At 42.4% G+C, this 26,772-nt stretch overlaps 1 protein-coding gene across 3 annotated transcripts in view; it reads right to left on the bottom strand.

Moving 5' to 3' along the window:
• TAF4B (TATA-box binding protein associated factor 4b) overlaps positions 1 to 26,020 on the bottom strand; it is a 67,095-nt gene extending 41,075 nt beyond the window's left edge. For 2 of the 3 annotated variants that reach the window (XM_015855488.2, XM_015855489.2), the window contains exons 1-6: positions 25,637 to 26,020; positions 12,395 to 12,543; positions 11,388 to 11,495; positions 6,461 to 6,628; positions 6,231 to 6,356; positions 4,060 to 4,149 (exon numbers count right to left, since the gene is read on the bottom strand). In XM_015855488.2, coding sequence (XP_015710974.1) covers positions 4,060 to 4,149; positions 6,231 to 6,356; positions 6,461 to 6,628; positions 11,388 to 11,495; positions 12,395 to 12,543; positions 25,637 to 25,892 — 897 coding nt within the window. In that variant the 5' untranslated portion in view covers positions 25,893 to 26,020. Of the gene's footprint in view, positions 1 to 4,059; positions 4,150 to 6,230; positions 6,357 to 6,460; positions 6,629 to 11,387; positions 11,496 to 12,394; positions 12,544 to 14,269; positions 14,370 to 25,636 lie in introns of those variants that run through there. The other variant, XM_015855490.2, reaches the window with a different exon arrangement.
• Positions 26,021 to 26,772: the final 752 nt, after the last annotated feature.

Below are 26,772 nucleotides of genomic sequence, written 5' to 3'. Positions count from 1 at the left end.
CCTCACATTTCAATTCAATTTCTTAGCATCTGGAAATAATCCGGTTATTCCAAACAAAATATTTTGCTAGAACTCATAGAAGAAACACAAATGCTCTTGCAATGATATAGATTTAAGTTAAGAATCACCAATGTAGGTTGAACAAAGAAAACAGTCACTGTGTCCTCAGTACCTGGTGCAAACACTATCTATTGGAGACATTTGTAAGTTTCTTTTGTTTAGAATGTTTCAATGTGTAATTTCTGCTTCAGAATAAGACCAGTTGAACTATTCTACTACCTCAACAATTTTCGTTTTGCCAAAAAACCAGTCTGCTATATCATAACAGCTGTGTTTATTCCATTTAGCTCCTCCAACAGAGAGCTACAAATTATCCAATCAGATCAGAAGCAAGTCCTGAAGATACAAGCTCTTGTATATCAATACAGCTGTATCTACACTAGGGGGGGATACCACTTTACTAATGTCTGAATAGCTGCAGCAGCACAGCTTAAGCCAGCTAAGTTTTCTGCAACAGGAGAACATTAGTAAAGATATCTGGCAACATCTCATTTTTAGTACAGCTATGTTTGAGAAGGTTAATGGACAGAATAATCTTCATGCCCTCCATAGATTTTCTCCTTGACTATTTACAATCTGTTATGGCTCAGAATCAGGGGAAATCATTTCTGCAGCTACCAGTATATTCAGACAAAAACTTTTTTCCCCAGACAATTTTTTGAAGTTTGTATGTCTCCAGCACAGTGCTGTTGCTCTGGGCTTCATACAATAGGAACGTGATGTCTTGCTAATATACTGAGTGAGCAAATTGTTTGTACATCTGGGCTTTCTACAGCACTCCTATCTTTAATGTTTGCTTCCTCATCTTTTAAAGGACTGCTTAACTTTCCTCATGTCCCTGATGCAGTTTATTCACCAAAAGCATCCAGCACAGATATGAACATCAAAGGTGGCACTGCAGCCAAAGCCAATATTCTTTTCAACCTGTTAAAATGAGCGAAACAAAATACATGCAATAGCAGCATCAAAAGCTGCAGTACTGCAGATAAGGGACAACTCTACAGAGAACCTTACCTAAAATTCCACTTTACCAGCTAAAGTGAGTTGGCAACAACCCCTTATCAAATTTCTTCCAAGACTTGAGACACAAGTGTTTCCCCCCAAACAAGGCCCACAGTGAAGAGAAGTGCCTGTGAAGTCAGCCGCCATTTGGCACTCATTCCCATAGCAGCTGCCCACAGTATGTGCCAAGCAAGCCTGGTCTGTGCTGGCTACACAGCCTTAAGGTATGTCAGAAAAATTCAACCAGGGTACAAGATGCTTTAAGGGATGTGTAATGCTACAAAGTCAGTTAAATTCAACCACGATAGTGCTTGAACAGTGCTGCTGAGGTCACAGTATTTCATTATTAACATAGTATACAACTGATAGAGAGTACCTCGTTAAGGATTACAGGGGTGTGGACACAGCCAAAAGCAGAAAAGCCTGTGTGATACCTGACAGCACACAGCAGTTCTGCATGACACCAGCCCAGGCCTGACATAGGTCAATCTTAGTTCCATGGAACCACTCTGAGGTCCTTACACCAAAATGATCTGTCCCCTACATTGTGGGACAGCTTATTAACTTGGAATAAGCATTTACATCAACACATGAGGACAGAGCTATGTGTAAGCCAACGAATGCCCAAGGAACTTAAAGGGTTGTAGAAGTGTTAGCAAATGCAATGCAGCAACTCCCTGGTTCCTAGGCATGAGCTATGTCCAGGGAGCTTGCTACATCCAGGTTGAGTTCTGGCTGTGCCAGACGCAGGCTGGAGCTCTGCAGTGATACTGAGATTCCTCCACACTGCCCTGGGAACTCAGCACATGTCGAGCAGGGATTCTTAGCCAAGGCTCTGCAGAAGGCAGTCACACTACTTATGAAGCCAAACTTGCCCTGGCAGCTACCAGAGCTCAAAGAAAAGCTTTGTTAGTTGTGCTGACCCTGCATGCACAGCCTGGTCATTCTGCAGCCAGGATAAAGCTGTCCAAAAGTAACAGTGCACTCTGTGCTGCAGTTGTTGCACATATTATTCTAGAAAGTGAACATGAAAAACTCTGAACCACAGTATGTCATAATAAAATAGGGTGCAGGAAGACCTCCTTTTTTTTTTTTTTTTTTTTCCTTTCCTTGAGTTTTTGCAAGGGCATTTAAAAAATACCAGGAATTTAGACAGAATTAAAAAAAACAAACAAACAAAAAAAACACCCTAAAACCAACATTATTAAATCTAGCAGAGAACCATAGAATACCCTGGGTTGAAGAGGATCACAAAGATCATCCGGTTTCAACCCCCCTGCCATATGCAGGGTCACCAACCACCAGACCAGGCTGCCCAGAGCCACATCCAGCCTGGCCTTGAATGCCTGCAGGGATGGGGCATCCACAGCCTTCTTGGGCAACCTGTTCCAGTGCGTCACCACCCTCTGTGTGAAAAACTTCCTCCTAATCTCTAACCTAAGCCTCCCCTTTCTCCAGTGTGAAACCATTCCACCCTTGTAAAAAGACATGCCCCCTCCCTGTTTATATGCTCCCTTCAGATACTGGAAGGCTGCAATGAGGTCTCCCCAGAGCCTTCTCTTTTCCAGGCTAAACAATCCCAGTTCCCTCAACCTTTCCTCATAGGAGAGGTGCTCCAGTCCTCTGACCATCTTAGTAGTCCTCCTCTGGATTCACTCCAAGAGCTCCATGTCCTTCCTGTTTTGGGTGCCCCAGGCCTGGACACAGTAATCCAGATGGGGCCTCACAAGTGCCAAGTAGAGGGGGACAATCATCTCCCTCTCCCCATTGGTCACCCCTTTTTTAATGCAGCCCAGAGCACAGTTGACCTTCCAGGCTGCAAGCACACACTGCTGGCTCATGTACAGCTTCTCACCCACCAGAAGCCCCAGGCCTTTCTCTGCAGGGCTGCTCTCAAGGAGATCTTAGAAATCATAGATTGACTTAGGTTGGAAGGGACCTCAAAGTTCACTCAGTCCCACCCCATGCTGTGGACAGGGCTGCCACCCAACAGCTCAGCTGCCCAGGGCTCCATCCAACCTGGCCTTGAGCACCTCCAGGGATGGGGCACCACAGCTTCTCTGGGCAGCTGTGCCAGCGCCTCTCTGCTCTTATAGTAAGCGATTTCTGTCTAAAATCTGATCTAAATATCCCCCTTTAATTTAAAACCATCCCTATTTTCCTGTCACCATCTATGTAATAAGTCAGTCTTCCTCCTGTTTATAAGCTCTCTTTAAGTACTGGAAGGCCATGAGGCCTCCTTGGAGCCTTCTCCAGAATGAACAAACCCAGCTCAACTCAGCCTTTTTTCTATGAGTGGTGCTCCAGCCTTTTTACCATCCTCATGGCCTTCCTCTGGACCCCTTCCAACTGTTCTACTAGCTTCCACTAGCCTTCTGGTCTAGCAATCTTACTATCCAAGCATTTGAAGGCTGCCACTATAACAGAAATACTCATCCCATACCTGAACAGATCAGCACTAGTCACCCAAAGTACATTCAAGCAATCTTTTTTGTATGCACTATCAAGTATTAAGAAAGCAAAAAAAGTCCAACAAACTTCTCTTCCAATTTACCACTTAACTATTATTCCTTGTCTCACCACTGTGCCTACACTGAATAGTGTTTGCTTAAATACTGCAAAGCAGCTTTTATTGTCGCTCCTCTGTACTAGAATTCAAAACAACTACAGCTTTGCTGAGCAAGTAAGAAGGACAACTTAGTGTAACTGCTCTACTGTAGATGTATCAGCTTCCAAAAGATTTGTCTCCAGTAGTTACTGGAGAGTTATAACTCTCCAACCTGAGAATACAGCTGAAGGTAATTCTTGTGAAATCCCCCTCAAAAACCTCTGTCTTTCCAAGCGCAATAGTCAGAAAGCATTAGCTAAACTAACCACCATTTCCTCAACTGATTGGAGAAAATAACAATTTGATAGCAATTAAAATATATTTTCTGGTCCTCCGCCCCCCCCCCCTCCTTCCAACTAAACACTTTAAAACCACAATCAGACACTTACCTTGAGAAAAGGAACTAAATACGGCTGTGGAGAAGACTTGAGTTCTACGTACAGTTTCTTTGTAAATTCTTCTGGTTCAATTTTTGCTTCCTAAAAGGAAAGTATAACTGCAACAGTAATTCATAGGTATGAATCTTTCTTTTTCTTCCAGATATATCAACAATTCACAGAAGTTTACATTATAATGATGTTGTTCAATTTCAGTACTCAAATACTTCTTTCCTTCTGTATGTTTAAAGAAAGGATTTTAGGATAGGACTGATGTTATAATCTAGATACAGTATTAGAAAATTAAGTTCCTTTGTTCACCTACAGACACTGCAGCTGCTAATTCACATGAGAATATCAGTTCAAACATTCACTAAAGTGAACTAAAAGAAACAAATTTATAAGTAACGTCGATCCTTTTGAGCACATCTTTTATGCAGAAATATGTAAAATCCATCAGGAGTACTTACTGCTATAAAGGTAGTTTATCTGCGTGAGGATCAAAATTTATATAGAATGAAGAAAAAAACTTGATATATATTGTAAAATGACTGCAGTCTAATGCTCACAAAAGCATAATAAAGCCCAATACTTAATGCTTTCTTTCTGAATAAAGAGAAACATCAGAACATCACTTCTGTATACCATTATGGTAACAGTCCTCTTGATCAGTCTCTTCAATGCTCCTTACTCTTCTCTGCCACAGACACATATTTCATCGGCTTCAGAGGGTTAGGAAGCAGCAGCAGACTCCTGTGACCCCCTAATGCATCAGCACCCCAACAAGGGGGGGGAACACTACCCAAGAGAAAGTGACATGCAGCTCATCCTGCCAGGTGAGACCTTCCCTTTCTTCAGGAAGGTACAGAAGACAGAAGGCAGAGAGGCCCTCTTGTCAGCAGAGAAATGATGCCTTTCACCCCCATCCTTCTACAGAACAACTATGTGATCAGAGGAGGGGGCTTAAGGACCGTGTATTCACAGGAGAACAGAACTTCAAGCAGCTCAATTCTTGTATCTGCTGCCTGTCTGGCTGTGGATATAGGTCACTAAAGTCCCACTGATAGAATTGCAAGGTCTTGGTACAACACATCTCAGTGCATATTAAGGCTCTTGACACCCACTCCATGAAATGCTGCCTTAAGGACCACTTTACTTCACAGCTGCTGCTTACGTGTTTCCCTCATGCATATGAAACATTAATTTATTCTGCATTCACACCATACATACATACTGAAAAACAGCATTTTAAAAATACTGCAGAAAAGCAAACAAATGCACAGTTAAACAATTTATTAATGGCTGGTAATTACTGTTCTTTATAAAAAGCGCTGTAAGCACAACAAGGATTAATTCTAGTACGCTCCAATGGAATTGCAGTGTATACTCCAACAGAGACAAAAAGAAGGCAGTGGTAGAAGAGAAATCAAAGATTTTTGCAAGGCTGCATCTTAAAACAACCTGTTCTCTCAAATTACACCTCTTTCTACACTATGCTTTCCCAGACTAAGAAATTCCTTCGATACCACTTGCAAAGCCATCTCCCTCTACCAGCACATATCCATCTGCTGAAGTGGAATGACAAAACCACAGTAGTGTTCAAATGCCAAGAAAAGGAGTAGCAGGAGAAACTATTACCAATGAAGTCCAGCTCTGCTGGGGTACAGCACAAGGCAAGGAAATAGGTTGGCAAGCCATCACATTATTTACTCCATCCCACTGGCTAAAGACATAGATAATTTCCCATTCATTTCAACAGAGCTTCACCATCAATGTGCAACTCGGTTCAGTCCTGGCATGAAACAGTAATACAGACTCAGCACTGAACTACAATCACCACAGTAAAACTCTCACTACCGAGAACTCAGACTTCACCAACATAGAATAGCTCAGACCCAAAAACTACATAAAAACAACAAACTCTTCCTGTTGTCACAGTTACCTGCGTGCATAAAATGAAATAGAAAAGAGAGGGAAAATTACAATATGGAATCCAGTCAAAATGCAGGCTATAACATAATATTTTGGAGAATCTGATGTATTCTGCCATAAATCCAAGTCTTGAGCTGTTTAAAAAGCAACAAACCAACGCAAGTAGAAAAACAAGGAACAAATTTATGAAGTCAACATTAAAATCAATATGTAAATATCAGACTTCACTCTAAAAAGGAAAGCAGCCTCACCAATAGATTTTGCACCAGATTCTTCACATTCTGCCCCATCTCAGTGGCTTGAGGTCCACTACCAGATGCCAATTTTATTAGCGTAGCAAGGAAATTCTTGCATTTCTTCACATTCTCCAGCATCTCCTATGGTGGAAATAAAGAGAAGACTGTTAGATGTCAAGTTGGCTCTCCAAGCTCTGATGAATGCAGAGAATGTTAATTTTTAATTAAAAACTTTTTTTCCTTACTGTAGAAGCGCTGGTCTGTGCTACCGTTGTGCCCTCTGCTTTCACAGAGATTGCCTTTTGGGAGATGGATTGTGCAGGTGGTCCTGTAACTGGAAGTTTTACAGGTGTTCCAGTACTCAAAGGCTTTACAGCAGTAACTGCAGTAACACTAGCTGTTGCAGCTGCTGGCTGAAAAGAAAAAGAAATTAACACTTTTTAAACCGAAGACTAACACAAATAGCACATGCTGCATTCTGCTATACATTAAATAGCATCCTCCCTCCTCATTCAAGATTACTACTTAAAAGATAAAGGAATAAATCTTATCTTTGTTTTCAGAAGTTAGAAATTTATTTTCTTTTCCTTTGAGAGACTAATAGTCCAAGTCACAGAACTTCCATAGCCAACCTGTTTTTAAGTCAGTGGGTGGTGAGGAAGGACAAAGGCTTACCAATATTAAGGAAACTGCCTGTAATTTCAAGTGAAGGAAAAGGTAGAGTAGTCATGAAGAAACACATAGTTCAATAAAACCAAAGTCCAAACTTTGTCAGGCTTCTACAGTTTAAGTCTAATCAGTTCCAGACTAAGCCAAGTGACACTACTGTGAAGATAAATACAACTTTAGGTGATTATATATATTCCTTCCTTCCTCTGCAGCTCCTCTCCCACTTGTGATATTCCTTATGTTTCCTATCACATAGGTACAAGAAGAAAAATGTCTTGTGTCCATTTTGGAAAGACACTTCAACAAAAACCAGCTGAACAAAAGCACCTAATAAGTTCTTCTGTTTTTTCACCATGGACACCAATGTCAATCTGTCTCAAATTCATCCAGACCCAAAACCTGTCAAAACACATGTATAAGAATTTCACCCCCTTTCCCAATTTCTTAATCAATCAACAGATTGAGAAGCTCCAGTAGCATGAAAGTTGTGAACACAAATGCCCTTCTCCTTTGCAAACTAGGCTGAAAAATACTAGTTGCCAAAGAAAACCTACTAAACACGAGTATTTCTATTTCGGGTCTAATTTGAAAAAAAAAAACAACCAACCACACCACATTCTTCTAATACAACAGAACACAACTAAAGATTTGGCCTGTAAAAACCCCCACTTCTTTCATTTTGTCAAGTTGCCTACTAAAAAGCCACAGATTGAAGCCACAAAATAAAGAATTAAGCGAAAGTTTCAGTTTAGCATTTGAAGCTTGTAGTTAAGTATTGTTTTTTCCTCCAGCCCTTCCCCAAAAGTCTCAAAAGAAAGGCTGCTTTGTAGGTCAAATTCATGTTTCAGATCTGCCCAACACAGCTTCTTTCACTGAATGTCAACACATTTAAACATCAATTTTGTTCAACAGTCACACTGCTAATTGATCATTAGTCATAAGATGGTAATGTAAGAACCCAACTTACCTCATCATCAATTTAAAAAAAAATAATTAAAAAATCAGAACTGGACAGAGTATGTGTAGAATATCAATGTGTTTTTTATATTTTAGGACAGAGAAAATTAGTGAGAAAATGATTAAAACTAGAGCAAAACAGTGTCACTTCTGTTAATTCTTTTTTTTTTTTTTTCCTGGGTGTATCCTGCTCCCCCACAAAGTGCTGCCAGCTTGATATGAAAGAAGCAGGCAGCTACCAGAAAGCTTTCCAGCTTGGACTCCCACCGTTGGTAACACTTTAATAGCTCTCTGCAGGATCTTTGCCACCACCACTGCCTCTTCCAAGGATGAAGCTCAACAGCTCTAAGACCACAGGGAGGCAAACCGGGCATGAGAATCCCACAAACAGATGGAAGGGAGGAAGACAGAAGGGGACAAAGTACAGAACTGTCAAGCTGCAATGCCCTGGGCTTTTAAAAACTGAAAACATGAGGTTTGCTGGAGCTGCTCTCTTGCACATTCCAGCGTGTTTACACATCAGGTCCAGAACAGTATTTTATCAGCTGAGGGAGGGAACAACAGGAAGTCTGTCGGACCCTTTTCCCAGGAAGACAAGTATACGGGAATTAACTTCTGTCATCTACCCTCAACCTTTTTACACTACTGACAATTCTCATTCTCACTTCGAGCAACAGAGAAACAATCTCTCTCTCACACACATGCACACACACACAAATGGCATTAATCCTGCATATTTTGAAGTCATTTCAAGAGAAGTGTTCTGCATCTAAATGAAGGTGCCCCAGCATGACGCTAATTAGATACTTTGCAACTATGTTATTCCATCTGGGAAGAAGGAAAAAATTAAAAAGTGTAGGTATTTTGTACAAACTCTGAGCTCAAACATCCAGGAATCAAAACAAATAAATATCTTTGTAGATGAAGAAAACGGTCATGGAGTCAGCAAACAGAGTTTTGCAATGTATGACAGGTTATATACTTCAAATGGGATAAGAGAGAAATTAAGGCAAGTATCATTTCATCTCCACTGTCTCCCACTTTTTGTGAGGACTGACTTGTACACCAACATTCCCCTTCTGGACCTCACAGAATCACAGAATTGTAGGGGTTGGAAGGGACCTCTAGAGATCATCGAGTCCAACCCCCCTGCCAAAGCAGGCTCCCTACACCACGTCACACAGGTAGGCGTCCAGGTGGGTCTTGAATATCTCCAGAGATGGAGACTCCACCACCTCCCTGGGCAGCCTGTTCCAGTGCTCCGTCACCCTCACTGTAAAGAAGTTCTTGCGCACATTCGTGCGGAACTTCCTATGCTGTACTTTCATCCCATTACCCCTAGTCCTGTCCTCACGCACTAATGAAAAGAGACCAGCCTCGCCACTATGGCTCCCACACCTCAGGTATTTATAAACCTGGATCAAATCCCCTCTCAGCCTTCTTTTCCCAAGGCTAAACAGACCCAGTTCCCTAAGTCTCTCCTCATAGGGGAGATGCTCCAGGCCCTTCACCGTCTTTGTGGCCCTCCGAAAAACAACCTCAAATAACAACTAAGGCTCTCACCAGCAAGTTCTTTTAGGACTTCTGAACAACACTGCCACTAAGGAACCCAGGCTCAAGGGCTCCTTTGCTTTCTTTCCACAGGCAGCTCTTGTAGCCATACACGAAGTCTCCCTTGTCAGACCTTTTCCTTTTGGTTGCCCCAGAACTAACACTGAAGTGGCCCTATAACAGTGTGCATCCATACTGCACTTATTCACACTACAATAAAAGGGACTTGTACAGAGCGTTTTGCAACGCTGTGCTAAGCAGGCTCTGAGAAAACCATTCCAAACAAGACAGCAGTATTAACTTTTCCTAGTCATCCCTCCTGCAGCCTAAATCAAGCTCAACACTCAATTAGAAGTGCTCAAGTATCAACAAACTTTCTCGCCAAAAATACTATCTGCCTCTTTAAACACCTCACAAGATCACAAGTGGAACTGATTACATCAAAGATGAACCAAGTACAGAAGAACCTTTTCAAAGACAAATGGAAGTGAAAATTAGCAAATAGCATCATAATCCTCAACATTTATTCATATTACATGGTGAAGACATATGCAGCTTCACCCATCTAATGGAAAAAATCTTTATCTCTTCCCTGAAGCATGAAGGTAGTACAGCAAATGACTCTTGTTTTTACATTCAAAAGACCTCTGCATAGAGATCACAAACACATGGTTTGCAAGCTACTATTCCAAAATAAAAGTAGGTCAGGAATACCCACTATTATTCTTGACAGAAAGAAAGCATACTTTGGTTTCATTCTAAGTAAAATAGACAACGTATTAGAAGAGGTCTCTGGGTTTCCCTTTCATTTCCAATATTATCCACCTATAGTGAGAAGGAAGAGAAAATATCACAGACGGACCTGTGGGTAGTTTTCTGTTACTAATACAGAAGAACAGCAGGAGGACAAATCTGTAAGCCAGACTATTAGTTACTGTTGTCAGCAAACTTATCTCTCCGTCTTTCGAACACTCAAGGTCAAGAACACACATCCAGCTTGGATTTTTTTTCCCTCTCCTCATTTTCTGAATGCTTTGGTCACAGAATCACAGAATTGCAGGGGTTGGAAGGGACCTCTAGAGATCATCAAGTCCAACCCCCCTGCCAAAGCAGGCTCCCTACACCACGTAGGGAGTCCTACCTACATGGCCAACTACTACAGCTCAGTCAGCTTGGACACAAAAAGAGGCAAGTAGAAGCCAAATCTCTACAATTTTTCCTCCAGCCTACAGGGAGAACAGAACAGAAAGAAGCAGTTTTCTTTTCATCCCACGTGCACACACATATATCCAGACCTGTGGTCCCCCGGAACAGAGAAAGAAGAGGATCTATAAGTCTCATACTCTACAAGTACCAATGGTCTCACCAGAGTAGTCCTACAGCCTTTCTCTCCACTAAAGAGAAACAAGACAAAAATATACAGTATAAAAACAGTTTTTTTCCAGTAACTGTATTTCTACAGTCATATTTTTGGAATCTGTTCACTTAATTCACTTGGAGAACAGGTCTTCAGCTATGACCCTCCTTCAGCATCTAATGAGAAGAAGGAAACAAAGTCTCAAAACCTCAAACATGGGAAAGAAAACCAACTGACTGCTACAAATGGCTCATTTTCCCCTCAGCACCATCTTAAGTATATTTTCCCCCCTGCCTTAATAATCAGGGAACCCAAACATAAAAGCATTAGGAAGTCTCCACTGCCCAGAAAAGCTTCAGTCGGAGCTTGGAGGAGCTCAGTCAGAGAGCACAAATGCATTGAAAATGGTTCTTCAGACTATTTATTTTACACATTGTTCACTGCCACTGTGCAAGCACTTTCTACTGCAGTGAGGGAAGATGATCTGACACATACTGGCAGAAGCATAATTAAATTAAGAGCAAAAGTTATCAGCTTAGTGAAAACCAGATCAAAGTCAGAAATAACAAGAACTCATCTATGTTTTCTCCAGTTCTCTCCACCACTTCTTTCATTGTACAATGAATCTTGCCACCTACCTGTATAACAGCAGGTGACTGAACAGTAGAAGTCACAGCATTTGTTGTTTGAGATAATGTTTTCAAAGGAGTAGGTACTGCTTTCTTTATTAACTGGGTGCCAGAGTTCTTAAAAAGAAAAAAGAAAAAAAGAAAGTAATAACAGTAATCGTACACATGCAGAGAACAGTCGTCAGACAAGCCAGTGACAAAACAGGCCCTGAAGCTTGGATTTGTTCTTGTTTGATATAAACCAAGATACCCGCTCATAAAATAACAAGACAAGTAACATTCATACAACCCATATTCTTGGAATACTCTTCAACAAAGCTGCCTACTGATTTTATATGTGAGAAAATATTCAAGGACAGTTAGCCACAATACCTAATCAAAATAAAATGATTAAAGGATGAGGATGTTGTGAGTATTAAGTAGATGCCTCTTTTTTGGATCAATTCTTACTTTCCATCATAAAAAATATAAGCAAAAGCCAGCAGAATTTAGGAAATGAGAAGGAACTTCATTCAGTGGAACAAGGGGAAGGTTCTCAGCTTCCTTTTGCTTCAGAGAAGTACCACAGAATCACACAGAATGACCTGGGTTGGAAGGAACCTCAAGGATCATGAAGCTCCAACCCCCCTGCCTGGCAGAGCCACCAAACTTCCATAGTTACTAGATCAGGTTGCCCAGGGCCCCATCCAACCTGGCCTTGAACACCTCCAAGGATGAGTACCATCAGATATGGGTTATATCTGTTATACTAGCAGTGACCATTTAGGTAGCAGCTGGTTTAAAAGAAAAACAACACAAAAGAGTTTTAAGAGAGGAACTCCTTAAGTTATACTACACCAAATGTAACTATTAGCAGTTTGAAAGACAGAAAGACAGTCACAGTGATGTTTACATACAAAACACACCAACCATGCTACTCAGAAAACATTCAAATACTTAGTTAACCCTTAACAACTTATTTGCAACACCTGCATTGACCAAGTTAACGTACAATCTAAACCCATGAGGGAACTTACCTGTACAGCACATATTCTGACTGCAGGTGTGGTGGTAGGTACAGACAGTCGTACACTCGTGTTATTTTGTTGTTGAGGCTGTGCTCGTGCTATTGCTTGTTGAGATACTAGCATCAGTTGGCCATTACTGCTTCTGATCAGAACAGTTCCTGTTGAAGAAAAACATCCAGACTATTAAAAATTAAGGGATGTTATGGCTTTGCTGCTTATGTGGAAGAAATAGAGACACCAGATTGATAAGCAAATGTAATATTTAGTTTCTTACTCCAAAGAACAGCTGCCCAGAAATAAGAGCTAAAAGCCTACAACAGCTGTATGCCACATTTTATGACAGAAAAAAACTCTCAGCATCAAATGACAAACTTGACCAGACAGTCATATCAAAACTTTACATGACTAATTGCAAATCAAGCCATCACTTGAGTCAAAACAAATATGGGAATAGAACAAAAAGACAAGCCGTTCTTCCCCACCACCACACAGACCTTCTGGAATTACTTTCACTGTAAACACCCTTCAAACAGTTCTTCAGCCTGCAATAATGCATCACCACTACCAGAGTTAGCTGCTTCTACACTTTTTGACTTTCTGAACATTTAGGTGCACACTTACAGGTGAAGACACAGCTTAAAGGAAGCCTGCATTGAAAACTAAAGCCCGAATAATGCCAGTTAACCTGCCTACACCAAGGCCATTCCCTTCAACAGAAGGAAGTGGTCCCCAATGAAAGCTAAGGCTATTCACACATTTGAAGATGTCCCTCTATCAAGGATCTGTCCAAAAACATTCAAATTTATGAATTTAATCAAAGTCGCTTACAAACAACCAGAAAGGTTCTGATAAAGTAGATTCTCCTGCTTCGTTTCATTGCTGTTTATTTTTCCTGCTAAGCCCACAGAAATGCCAACAGAGAACAACTGAGCCTACCACCTTTCTCTCAGCCCGCCAGCAATAATGACCAACAATTTAACAATTAACAAACAGAAGTATTTTTCGCTAAATCTTCCAATTAAAAGTACTCTAAGGACTACTATCATACGCTACAACACAGTGTCACGCACTCTGCATTTGGAAGTTGCTCAGCTACCAATGCCCCCTCCCCACCCCTCCCTGTCAGTCCTTAGAAGGGCTGGACTCTTGAAAATCCAGATCTTTCATCATGGTCACAACTACAAAAAGCCAGACGGATTCCTGGCCTCAACTGCTGCAGAACCTTCATAGGAGCTACAGAGCAGCTTGTTTTTGCTGGCACATCGTCTCCTTTTGCCTTCAACAGCAGCTACCACCATTGCCCCACACAGTTTTTGCTCACACATCCCAGTACATAAGTACATCTGAGTAAATAAATAAGAGTAAATAAGAGTATTTAAACTTATTTTGTTCTTTGAGGACTGCACAGAACTCCAGGGAACCTGCTTTAGCAGGGATGGGGGTTGATCCCATCCCTTCCAACTCCTACAATTCTGTAATTCTGAGAGCCAACATCTGAAGAATCCCATATACTCTATGCACGCTTATGATATTTTCTGGTGTATAACAACTCTGTATCAAGAGAAAAATCTTTTCACTACCTGGTTTGTTGAAAGAAGTCCAAATACACCATACAATACAACCTAAAGCTTTTCTTTCGTCTGAGTTAAAATAAATAGCACAGTTAAAGCAGCAAGTGCCAAAAAAGAAAAGCCAATAAGCACAGCTACATCCTTAGGAGCAGCTTTTCATTGTCCACATCCAAAAGCATAAGAGGAAACTGCAATGCAACAAAAAAAAACTTTGCATAACATTCTGTAAAGAAAACATATTGCTACTTAAGTAACATATAAACTAAGACTGCAAAAGCAGCATCTAGAATGATTCCCCCCATTCTCAACCAACCTTGCCAGGGCAGATTCACAAGACAGTTGCATATCCAGAAAAACACTTGTTCCATCTGACAATTCAGCTTACTCCTGCTCCACTGAAATCTTGACTATAGTTATATTTCGGTACAGATGGATGTTTTAATTTAATCCATGAACTCCTGGAATCACAGAAGACATACCTGATTTTCAGTTTTCTTTTCCACACTATCTCATTTAAACAGCGATTCACAGCATGCAATTTCTCATCAGTCAGAAAAAGTGCATTTTTCCTTGTTCACGTCACACGTTTATGCAGATTCCAGGGGAAGAGAGAAAGCTGACAATGCACATTTTGATGGCAAGAGCATTTCTCTCTGCACTAGGTCTATATCCAGGACTATAGAAGTATTACTTCTACTATTTAGGTTCTCCCTCTCTCAGCTTACTTAAAAACGCCACTGCTACTTCTACTCCTTAAGAACATCCATAACTAATCAAAACTGTTAAAAATCCCTTTAAGTTTATTCTGGGTGACAGCATCCACAGCAGAAGTTACCCAAAGTCACTCCAGTCCTGTAAGCCTCTCTGGCATAACAGGAACGTTTCCACTTAGAACAAACAAACAATTCTGCTCTATTTGTACAATTCAGCAGAATTTATACACAGTGGCAGCTTCTTCATGTTAGTATATTTTTGCAGCAACTTGTGAAACTAGAACTCCAAAACCAACAAGCCCAAAGTGATGGTAATCTGCTACTATTGTCCTTGCAGGTGTAATACTATTAATGGCTGGTACTAGAAAATAAATGAAGACAAATTTGGAACTTCCACTATTACAGTCTGTGTTATGAAAAGCCATAATACATCACTTTAAAGCCTCAAACGCAGTTCTAGTACTTACAACCTGAAGTTAAGAATTGACTATCCGAACTAGAAAGGAGATAAGTGCAACAATCCAGTCTTCAACACTCAAATAATAAAAACAGACAAAAAAAAATACCGCTTATCAGGAGTTGTTTTCACATTCACTAGAATCCAATTTTTGCCAAGCTACACAGACCAGGTCTTGCAGTCACTCAGTACACTGCAATCCCACAGGAACAACAGGGAATAAAATATCTGAAGAGTTGAAAATGAAGTTCCAGTCAACAGCACTCAGCACAACTTTAACATCTGAAAAGATACCCGCAGTCTCTGACCACAACATCAAACAGTTACAGAATACTGCCATGCATCTTTTTAACACCAAAGGTGCCCTCTTTAGGGCAGCACTGGCAAGGAAGTTTACATACCGGAATGCTGCTTCTTTACCTTAACTGACAGCAAAGCCATCTGAAGTAAAACTAGATACTTGGAGTAATTCTTTTGCTCCCTACACACCTGTCTCCAGATGCAGTCCTGTAGGAAAGCCAAGAGGAAAGGATCTGACAATCAAGTCCGAACTCAGCTTCATTTGAAGCTAACCAGGAAGAACCACGCTACACGTTCCCTACCCTGTCTCCTCAGTGACCTGCCTTCTCCCTTAGAGAAGCCTCAGGAGCTCAGCCTTCAGAAAGGGTGCACAGCACCACTCAGACCAGGGCTGGGCAGTAACTACTCACAACAGCAGCTTGTGCTATGGAAAACCAAAGCCTGTCTATTAAATTCCCATTTGCTGCTTCAAATACAAGACAATTCAGCTGTAAGTTTATGCTTTGCCTATCCTACCTGCCAAGGAAACCAAGCTTTTTCTACACCAGATTAGAATCTAATTTGAGTTTTCTAAGCTATGGCTGTGCTTACCATACAAGTTGGGAATAAAAAAAATGGAACAAACATAGGTTAGTGGAAGGAGCAGCATCCAGGCACCAGGGGAAGCTGAGGGACAAGTATCTCTTCATTATATCCAGACATCAGAAGCAAAATGTTACCAGATATGTAGACAACACACCATGAGATTAAGGCAGAGATCTGTTTCACGGTAACATCACCTGCATGGGCTTCAGGGAATAGTGTCAAGAAAACTGCACTATTGCACAACGTTAAGTCGTGCCACCAATCAAAGCCCAGGAGTTCCCCTGGGCACTGCTCAACAATGAATGTTAAAAGCAGCCCACAAGGGCAACTTTCACTGTTCAATTTCTGTCAAGGCCACTTCTGAAGGAGAACATCCAAAAGGAGTTTTGCAGATACCTGAGATGCACTAACTAGCAGGTGTGCTCCTGTGGAGATGCACCATATGTTGATACATTTGAATCTTAAACTGTCACGTTGAATTGCTGCTTTGATTACATGATTTCCAACAGAACTGCTTAGCACAACAGCTCTTTAGAACTGCTTTGCAATAGTAGACTGCAGCGCAACATAAGAAAGTGAAAAGCAGTCTCCTACTTAGGAAATCATACCTTTCACTCCTGCTTCCTAAATAAAACACAAGCAAGAACTAACTAAATCAGGCCCTACTCATTTAAGAGAATACAAGGTACCATAGCTGCTTTCAAACAATGGTTGTTTGTTTTGAAACAAGGTTAAAAGTTACAGATTTCAGTAATAAGACAGACCTAAAACACTTGTTATTAAAGACATCCCAATCCGGACACAACATCAATGACAAATGCAACTTCCCACTGTCTTAAAATGATGCAACCACAGAGGTTTAGCTGCTAGGTTTAGCACCTAGACCACAGAGATGAATGCTATCTTCTATTCTAAAGCAAATACAATTGTATTTGGACAACTGATCTTCTGGGTAGCCACAAACATCTCCTGTTTGGGAATTTCTTTTGATATCTCTTAAGAGTTTCCAGACAAGCAGGACAGAGGGCTTGTCCACACTACATTGGAGCAAATTGACTTGCTTGTAGGAGACTACTTTCATAAAGCATTTCACTGCATGAGACAATCATTACCAACCTGTGGAAGATGTTATCAGTAGATGCAAGAGGAATTCAACCACAATCAACCCATAGCCAGCACTTGTATGGCATCAACCAGAATCACTCACCACATGCACAAACCCTAAAGAAGTTGATTCTCCTAATGTGTCGTTTTGTAAATTCACTAATTACCTACTCCAGAAGATATCCTTTGCATGGTTTCTCTGCTCCAGGGATGTTTGTATACTAATAGGTGTTTGTGCCACTGACACAGGAACTGTGACCATTGCGTGGATTTTGCAGTACCAGCTTGAGATGCCCAACATTTACTTCTAATTCAAGATGCATTGTTTTGCACAGAGGTACATGGATCTCTGCATCAAGAAAAGCATCCAAAGGGAATAATCCTAATTTGTGTTTATGCTATACAAGAACAGAGATAAGCTTGATAAAACACAAGGGTGCGAGGAAATACCATATCCCACAGATGCTTTAAATGAGTTGATTGCATCTTTGCCCACTGCACAAACACAACACAACATGAACTTGTGAACTCTGTCTTCACTTCAGCTGCGACAGAATTGGTTTCTTCAGTGTGTCTGATATGATGCTGTTTTGGTTCTAGAAGAAAAACAAAGTTGATAACACAGGTGCTTGCAATCGCCTGCTAAACAGTGTTGTACAAAGGCAAGGCCATTCACAGTGAAGGACCGAAGGGAACTGAATTAGAACAGCTGACTTAAACTGGCCAATTGGATATTCTATACCACATAACATCGAGCAGAACAAGTTTTGAGGGGGGTGGGAGTTCATTGCTTCCTCTTTCACAGCTCAAGAGGCCAGCTGGGCATCAGTCAGGGGGTAGTGAGCAGTTACTCGTGCATCGCTTGTTATATACATTCATATATACATATAGACATAACTATTTTCCCTTCCCTAACTTAGTAAATAGTTTTATCTCAACCCACGAGTTCTACTTTGGTGTTTGTTTGTTCTTTTAATTCTCTCCCTCAGTGTGGAGATGAGCCAGCCACCTGCAAGGTTACACCACAACACTCTGGCCTACAACTTCTAATGTAACAAAACACTAAAAACACAAATATCTGAAGCCAAGTTTCACACACAGCTTACCGAGTAAGTCTTATCCAAGCTGCTGGATACTAGCTGCTCACTAATGCATTTTTTGTGTCCAGACAGATATCTCTGTGTCACAGACTAGCAGTCCCACCCTCACCACCGCCCCCCACCCCCCCAGCATTTATGCCTTTTCACAAAGTACAGGCCCATTAATCGTTTTCCTACACTGCTCACACAGCTAAAACTTCATTAATTGAAAGTATATTAACATCCATGCAGTTTACAGAGTTACAGTAAAAATTCTATACAAAAACATAACCACCCCATCTGCAAGGTATAGCACTTTTATTTATAGCGAACAAGAAATGTCCATATCAAACTCTGGAGAAAATCTGGATATTGTGTTGAATCTTGAAGAGGCCGTAAATAACTGACAGATCATAGATGTTTTCTGGGCCTAGTTCCAAGATGACACTACCGTTTCTGTTCAAATTCAAAGCATATTTATTACACTAGAATCCCAAGAGTTTCTGGTTTTATTATGGGCAAGCACGTGGGATTCCAAGCCAACTTCTGCATTCCACTAGGCAGTCTTATCTGATATCGTGAGAACATCTAGCTCACGTCCTTGAGCCATGTCTTTCAGCTCCTGGGATCGCTCTATGATTTCCCACCAGCATTTCCACATCTTATCTTTGTGGCTTGCAACCTCACTACACAAGGCTTGGTTTCTTGCTTGTCAAAGAAATCAGACAGTTCTAGGATTGTCTATAGATTAAATAATATGACTTTGAGTTCTAATGGACCCAAGTTACTTCATGAAGGAGTTTTGTGTATTTGCAGAGGACTCAGCTGATAGCAATGACATAGTACTTCAAAGGAGCTCAAGTGGCATTTCCTTGCTTTCAAAAGAACAGCTGCTACAAAAAAAACTACTGAATCCACACACTACACACCACTTGTAGCTTGCCCTGAAGTTCCAGTCTTTACTGAAATTACTTAAATCTCAAGTCTGAAGTCTGACACGCTGTGGCACACAGCTTGATAAGAACCAGTACCATGGCACTTAGCATTTCCAGAACACTCTTAAAGACAAGATGTTACAAAGAAACAAGAAACCTACATAACATTTAATTATAAAAACTGAAATTTAAATTAAGAGATGGTGAAAAAAAACAAAAACCGACCTGGCACCACTACAGAGTACAAATACAAGGCAGTATCATCCCCTCTAGATCCCCACCTCCTTTAACTAAGAGGAGAATTAACTCAATTAATCCAGATTAGCTTTACAATGAGACTTTTGTTTTCTTGGGAGTTCACACAGAGAACAGCAGCAGCAGGTTGCATTCCACTTGATTTCCTCTAACAGCACAGATTCACCCCTCTTCTGGATAGATTTTCATAAATTTCAATAAGGCTTAACACTGAGTTATAACACTGATCATCGGCCTTCTCCTAAACAGGATGGAGCAAACAAAAATTCTTGTAAAAGACAGCAAAACTTTCATGGAAGTATTAACCCCTCTCTACACAGACACTAGTGAAACTGTAATGAACCCTGTGATATTTCAACAGTAATAAGAAGTTACATAAAGGTGTTCTGAAGAAGGGCAATGGAGATGTGATGAATCTAGTCTTACGGGTAGCAGCTGAGGGAACTGGAACTAACAAATCCATCTCTTCTGCCTCCAACAAACTGGAACTGTGCACTAGAAGAAGCCGGCAACCATGAGCTATGAAAACCAAGGGCCATCATAACATCCATCTGCTCCACTATGTTACCCAGCAAGAACAGTGAGCTTCATGAATTCTTCAGGCTTAACAGAAACTAGATTTACTCATTAGTAACAAGGACTGTCTATCGGCCATTGTGTTTTTCCTACTTCAGTCTTGATCACAGAGTAATTTCCTGAGATACTGGTACAAAAGATCTGCCATTCTTAAGGTGACAGAAATGGCAGGACTTAATCATCACAATCCGAATAACAAAGTAAGTTACCTGCCTCTCTTGTGTTATTTTCACCATTGTAAACTAAACATCATTTTCTTGTGAAATCACCAAATTTTCAGGGAAACAGCTTTGTGCAAAAAACTTCAGATGGCAAAAGACAATGACAAACCCTAGGACAATACTAATTATTCATTTTCTATGCTCCCCAAAAGCTTTGCAACTTCTAACAAGCTTTGCATAAGAATCTCTAAGATGCAATTCTACTCAATAAGGAAACCACAGATTTCCACCACGTGGCATAGCAAATACTTGGTTCTGCAAGAGAACTTAAAGAAGGCTATTATTACAAACTGCTCAATATAAGCAACTCAAAGCTTATCTACTTTACCAGTCTTTGAGAAAGTAATACTGAATTATCTTTAGTATTTTTTGTCCATTTATGCACAGATGATGCTATTTTTGCTGCCATTACCTAAAGGGTCCTTTAAGTACCACAAAATCAATAGAAGTCAGGCTCACATTTTCTAAGGATTAAAAGAAAGTTAAACATTCACCAATCAACAGCTGTAATTCTGTGTAATTCGGAACAGCCTAAAACACTCATTTTACTCAGTGTCATATTTCAGAGCTTCAGTATTCAGAGCGCATCTGCTTTTATGTGAAAACTATAAATCTAGAAATTACCTTTAAATCTACTGCCAAGATTTAAATCATAATCCCCATAGGGCAGTTTAATTATATGAAGGCATTGTTTTGCTAGACACATTCAGTCATGAAAGTCAAATCAGATCCTACAGAGCAGTTGAAATTTCTACTGGTTGCAATGGAAGACTTCTACTCACAATCTGTTCAATTGGAATTAGTTTCTCAAGTCTGCCACAGCTTTGACGACCCCTCCTCAGGACAGCTGACTGACACTGGCTCTTTTAAAGAATCACAGAATCACAGAATTATCAAGGTTGGAAAAGACCTAGAAGATCATCTAGTCCAACCATTACCAATACTTCCCAGCTAAATCATATTCATCAACACAACATCCAAATATTTCTTGAACACTCCCATGGTCGGTGACTCCACCACCTCCCTGGGCAGTGCATTCCAATGCCTGACTACCCTTTCTGAGAAGTAATACTTCCTAATGTCCAGCCTGAATCTCCCCTGGCACAGCTTAAAACCATTCCCTCTAGTTCTGTCATCGATTACACAAGAGAAGAGGCCAACCCCCAGCTCACTACAACCCCCCTTCAGGAAGTTATAGAGAGCAATAAGGTCTCCCCTGAGCCTCCTCTTCTCCAGGCTGAACAAACCTAGCTCCCTCAGCCGCTCCTCATAAGGCCTGTGCTCCAGACCCCTCACCAGCTTTGTAGCCCTCCTCTGAACACGTTCCAGGGCCTCAATGTCTTTATTGCAGTGAGGGGCCCAAAACTGAACAATCTAAGAAAGAGGTAAGTCTGCTAAGCCGTGGACACCACTGGGATATTAAAGGTTGAAAGAATGCATCATTTAGCACCTACTGATCATCTACAGAACAAGTTCTATGCTAAGAATTCAAGAAACTGTCCACATCCATGACCTTGAAGCAAAGTCTTTGGTTTCCTGATGTGCTGGAAGAACATTTTGACTAACCACTTCCTAAATAATCAAAACATAAAATAAGAAGTTAAAAATTAGCACTTCTATTCCAAAGCGAAGGACTGATGCAACTATGAAAACATGGAAACCCTCACACAGCTTTTCAAACAAAAAAACCAGCACCAGAATGGAACAAGGGCGATTCAGAGTACAGTACAGGAAAGACACAATGCTGGCTGCAGAGGTGGATGTTTGTCTGCCTTCACCTACACAAACAACCTCAGAGCCCACACAATTAGGAGAAACGTGGGGACATCGCTTCAGCTCCCTCCTCCTTTCTGCAGGTGCCTACTCTGTCCACCACCTCCCTGCCACGACACTCAGTTGAGCCTTCCCAACAGCTATCTGCTATCAGCCCAGATAAGCTGCAGGCAGCAGAAAGCTTGCCAGGGACAGGCCAAAATACACAAGTGAAGACAACTGAGCTGCAAATAGGAGCCAAGGACCTGTACCTGTCACTGTTTTGCCTACAAGGCAGATGGAGAGGAGCCTTAATGCAGCAGCTGAGGCTAACACCAGCATGCTAGCCTAAAGTAAGGCAGAGTCAGGACACAAGCCCAGATGTGTGAAGTACACACCTCCAGCAGTACTGGCTGACCCAGCAGCACCAACCAGAGCCAGGCAGATCAGCTCTCTCCCACAGAAAGCCTAACACAGCAAGCAGATCCAGAGGTAACAACAGAGGATGCTCAGCAGCCAGCTGAGCTCTGCAATGTGTTGTCCCTCAGGACAGAAGCAGATATGACTGACTTCCAACACCTGCATGCAATGTGAGGGACAGCATAAAACCCACATAGAGACAGAGAACTGCATTCAAGAAAAGTTAAGAAAAAAGGAAATCAAAGGGTGACAATCTCCTCATTTTCACACTACTTCTCTACTCCCTACTTGCCCAAACACACTAAACTGAGCTATGAACATTTCACATGGGCCCTTCAAAACATTCTTATTACTTAACGCTATTTAGTATTTTAGTATTTGCAGAACTCAGCTATAATGAAGGAGAGACAGAAATGCAACAAGGGTTACTAGAAACCTCGCCACCCCTACTGCTTCCCAAACCTTTACCTATTTCCTCCTCTTAACAGCACAGCCCAACAATTTCCTCCTGCAGTAGGAAGCTTAACCAAAGGTGTAATTCCTTGTTAAGAATGTTGTCCATGACATAAGACAATTGCAGTTTAGGGAGGAACAGCACAGACCACACAGCTCCCAGAGCTGTGGTTAGAAGCATATGTTGTTGGCAGCACTGCACTCATTCTGCTTACCTGGTCTTCACCATATATATATAGACAAGTTCATCAATTACAAAACTCTGAAATGCTCCAAAAATGTTCTTGTTAACAAAGACAGTATATATAGTATAGTATATATATATACTATACTATATATATATAGTACAGTATATATATTCCTTCTATTTAGAAAGAGACAGACCCACCATCCAGTCTAAGAGCTAATAGCATTTTAAGGGCAAAATACAACTGCCAAAGCCTCACAGTAGAATCTGGCCTATTGAAGGTGTGGGAAAGAGTCCCTGGCTGAAAACATAGTACAGGCGGGCAGACAAGGTCTCCCACCTCATGACTGCTGGTACAGGAGATACTCAAAGGACAAAAGAGGAACATGGCACTGGTCTGGCTATTCAGTCCCAAACCTGCATTTTGTAGAGGAAAATGATGAAGAATGCTTGTTAGTCATGTACAAGTCTGGGCTCTGTACACACTGCAGAACTTATGAAGCTCAACAACCTTATGTGGGAAAGTGAAGTAGCACTTGGCAGAAGTATAATCCAGGTTCAGAGGAGTGAAGTACCTGGTCACCAGTCATTTCCCACCTCCTGGCTTTACTCTGGGCAAGGAAGGAAAAAGCAGAAGTTGAAAAAGAAAGAACAGCCTAAATCCATGACTTTTAAGAACTTTTTCTGCCCCCCAAACAATAGAGTCAAGTTCTGCGTTCCTGGGTGCGTTTCTTTACTGCAAACAGCAACTATCTACAACTCTAAAGGATCAAAACCTGCTCTAGACTGCAAGTTCATAAGTACTGCAAAATGACTGATAAGAGCGCTGCTGTCACCCACCTTTTCTTAAAAGAAGCCATTTCCAGTGCCTCCAACTGCACTTCAGAGAGAGCATACTTTTTGCATGCATTTTTCTTACCAGCTTTCACAGGTACTGCAGGTTGAATGCCCCTGTTTTAAAGCCAGATGCATTCTCCCGACCTACCTCATTTTAGATTGTATGGCTAGGTTTTATCATTTCTTTGGAATAAACTCTGCAAGCTCCAGGATCATATTCCACTGTCTTTTCTAAGTAGTCCAACACTTACAGTTCTAATGCTATACCATCTTATAGTCAAGCACCTGGATGATTTTTACATCAATTCAATTTGCAGTGAGTAATAAAGACAAAGGTAGACCATTAACACTTTACCAAGCAAGAACGCACTTTTAAAACTGTCCTTAGGATGATCGTTTTAAAACATTTCCTGGAGACAGTCGCTGATTCATGGGAAATCCAACATCTTTGATGCTCTTTTTGAAGTACTAAGTTCTAGTTAAAAATGTTATAGAATAACTTCACCTCTGAACTTTCAACACAAAGTCTTCTACCTTAGTTTTGTCCCAAGAGCAAGGAAAACAAGATGATGCAACAGAAGGGTAACAGTACTTTTGTTACAACCACCTCCTGCCTCAACACCAGCCAGTTTATACCCAGCGCTAGGCTTTCACATATCCATACTAAGCTATAATAGAGAAAAAAGAAAGAAAAAGTATTGCTAAGTTGAACTTCCTAGACTAAAAGCTACTCATATATGCCTTCACCAGCATGGGAAGATGTTTAACTCAATGCCAGCACTCTGCAGAGGATCAAAATAGGTAAAAAACCTGAAAAATTGACACACACAACCATTAAATAATAAAGAAACAAATAGTTTTCACCCTGTTTCATTTCAGAGGAAAGTTGGCAGGGAGTTAGACTCATCCCTGACTGCTGACTTACCCAGACATCACAGCACATGTGAGTGCTGGGAAACCCAAAGCAAAACTTAACTTATTAAACATTTTCTTTCCCCTTATGTTGACAAATGCTAAAGTGTCCTTGAAAAAGAAGCGGAAAAAGTAAAGAAAGAAAAACGAAACAGAAACAAAAAAGAGGAAATGCAAGCATGCAGCAGCAGCGCAGGACTGAACATACCTCCATTTAGGCAGCATCCTACCTGGAAATAACTAAGATGCTCCAACAAAGGAGCTGTCCTGGCAGAAAATAGCTGCAGCAACAATAGCACTGAGGCAATTGCATACCTCAGTAGACTAAGAGTAGTGGAATTGGTTATCATAGTGCAGGTAGGAACACCTGGGCAGTCCCTAGTAACATCCCAAGTCATTGCTACCACTTCTGTATGGGTGCTGTTCCAGTATTCTCTTTGCTGTTCAGCTCTGAAGTACATCCATAAACTTATTACCCACATAGGTGTGCTTGAAGGAACTCCGAGCATCCTCACTGCGCACCTTACACACGGTGATGCTTTGATCCACGAAGGGCTCGCAGGGGCCTGGTTAGCCACCACAGCAGAAAGAACTCTACTATAACAGCTCATACGGAACGTGAAAAGTTGCCTTTTGCAAAGGTTTCCACATCCACCTCAGACGCTGCGAGCACCTCTAACAGAGCCTGAATCAAGCCGCTTGTTCTCTCCACGTCCCGCAAGACAGGCGAACACCTCACCCACCCACCCACCTCACAGGGCAGAAAAGCGACCCTCTCTCCACTCCTGGAGCACTCATCCCAACTTTCCCCGTCTCACCCATCCGCCTGAGCTCCCATTTGCCCACGAGGAGCAAACGAGGCGGGAGGACACGCGTGGGGGTGCACGCACTCACCTGGGGGCAGCTGGAAGTTGGCCGGCAGCTGGATGGTGGCGGTAGGCGGCCCCTTGGGTACCACCACTGGCCGCTGGCCCCCCGCAGCAGCCACCCGCACTGCCGGGGGCCCCGCAGAAGGAGCGGAGGGCGCCGGGCAGCCGGGCACCTTGGCGGCGGGGCTGGCGCACGCGGGGGCCGGGCCCCCGGCGGGAGGCTGCTCCGTGTGCCCGCCGGGCATCAGCCTGACGGGAGCCGCCGCCGCCGGGGCACTCATGGAGAAGGAGAAGGCGAAGGGGGCGGCCGGGTCGCGTAGGGCCCCGCGCCGCCCCGCAGCATCGCTCAGCGCTCAGGCGCTGCCCCAGCCGGCGGCACGCCGCCCCACACACATGGTCACCCCGCCGCCGCCTACTGCTCGGCGGCCCCACGTGGGCCCGGCCTCTCCTGCCGGCGGGAGGGAGAGAGGGCGGGCGGAGGGCGGGCCTGGGCCGCTGGCTCGTCCTACTGCGGCGGCGCCCAGCACAGCCCTGCCCCGCGACTCTCAGGGCCCGCGCCCGGCCGCCGCCCGCCGTGTTTATAGCGCCATGCGGAGGACGCGCAGGCGCTCGGGCCGCGTCATGGGGCGGAGCTGGAGGCAACGCGTGGCGGGGGGAGGTTGGGGATGTTGCCACCTGCCCGGCCCCAGCGGGAGCTGGGAGCCGTACCTTCCGATCTCTGCGACCGGCCTGAGGAGAGGATGCCCTTGGGAAACAACCGCGGCCCTTCCTCGCACTTCCCGCCTCACGCTGAAAGTTGTGTGTCTCAAAGGCAGCCGTTGTGTTGTGCTGCTCTGTACGGGGATGTCGGCGTGACCTTCAGCTATTTTAGGGCTGTGTTTCAGCATGCTTATGCCCATAAAGCTGAAGGAGCGCCGCTCACCTGCTCAAGGTGAGTGCAAAAGTCAGGGCTGTGTGTGCAGTACAAAAAGCACAACGAGAAGCAGAAAGCAAGAAAGGAAAAAAAAAGAAGTTTCGTTTCATTCACATTACTCATCCTTTTCAACATTTGTCAGGTAGAAACATACAGAAAAAAATACAACCCTTCATAGAATTTCAGCGTTTGGTAGGGACCTATAGAGATCAGGTAGTCCAGTTCCTCTACTAGAGCTGGTTTGCTCA

This window comes from Coturnix japonica, chromosome 2, assembly GCF_001577835.2.
Source record: "Coturnix japonica isolate 7356 chromosome 2, Coturnix japonica 2.1, whole genome shotgun sequence".
Classification (NCBI taxonomy): domain Eukaryota; kingdom Metazoa; phylum Chordata; class Aves; order Galliformes; family Phasianidae; genus Coturnix; species Coturnix japonica.
The sequence above is the reverse complement of the archived record's forward strand: the minus strand, read 5'-3'. Positions and strand labels throughout refer to the sequence as shown.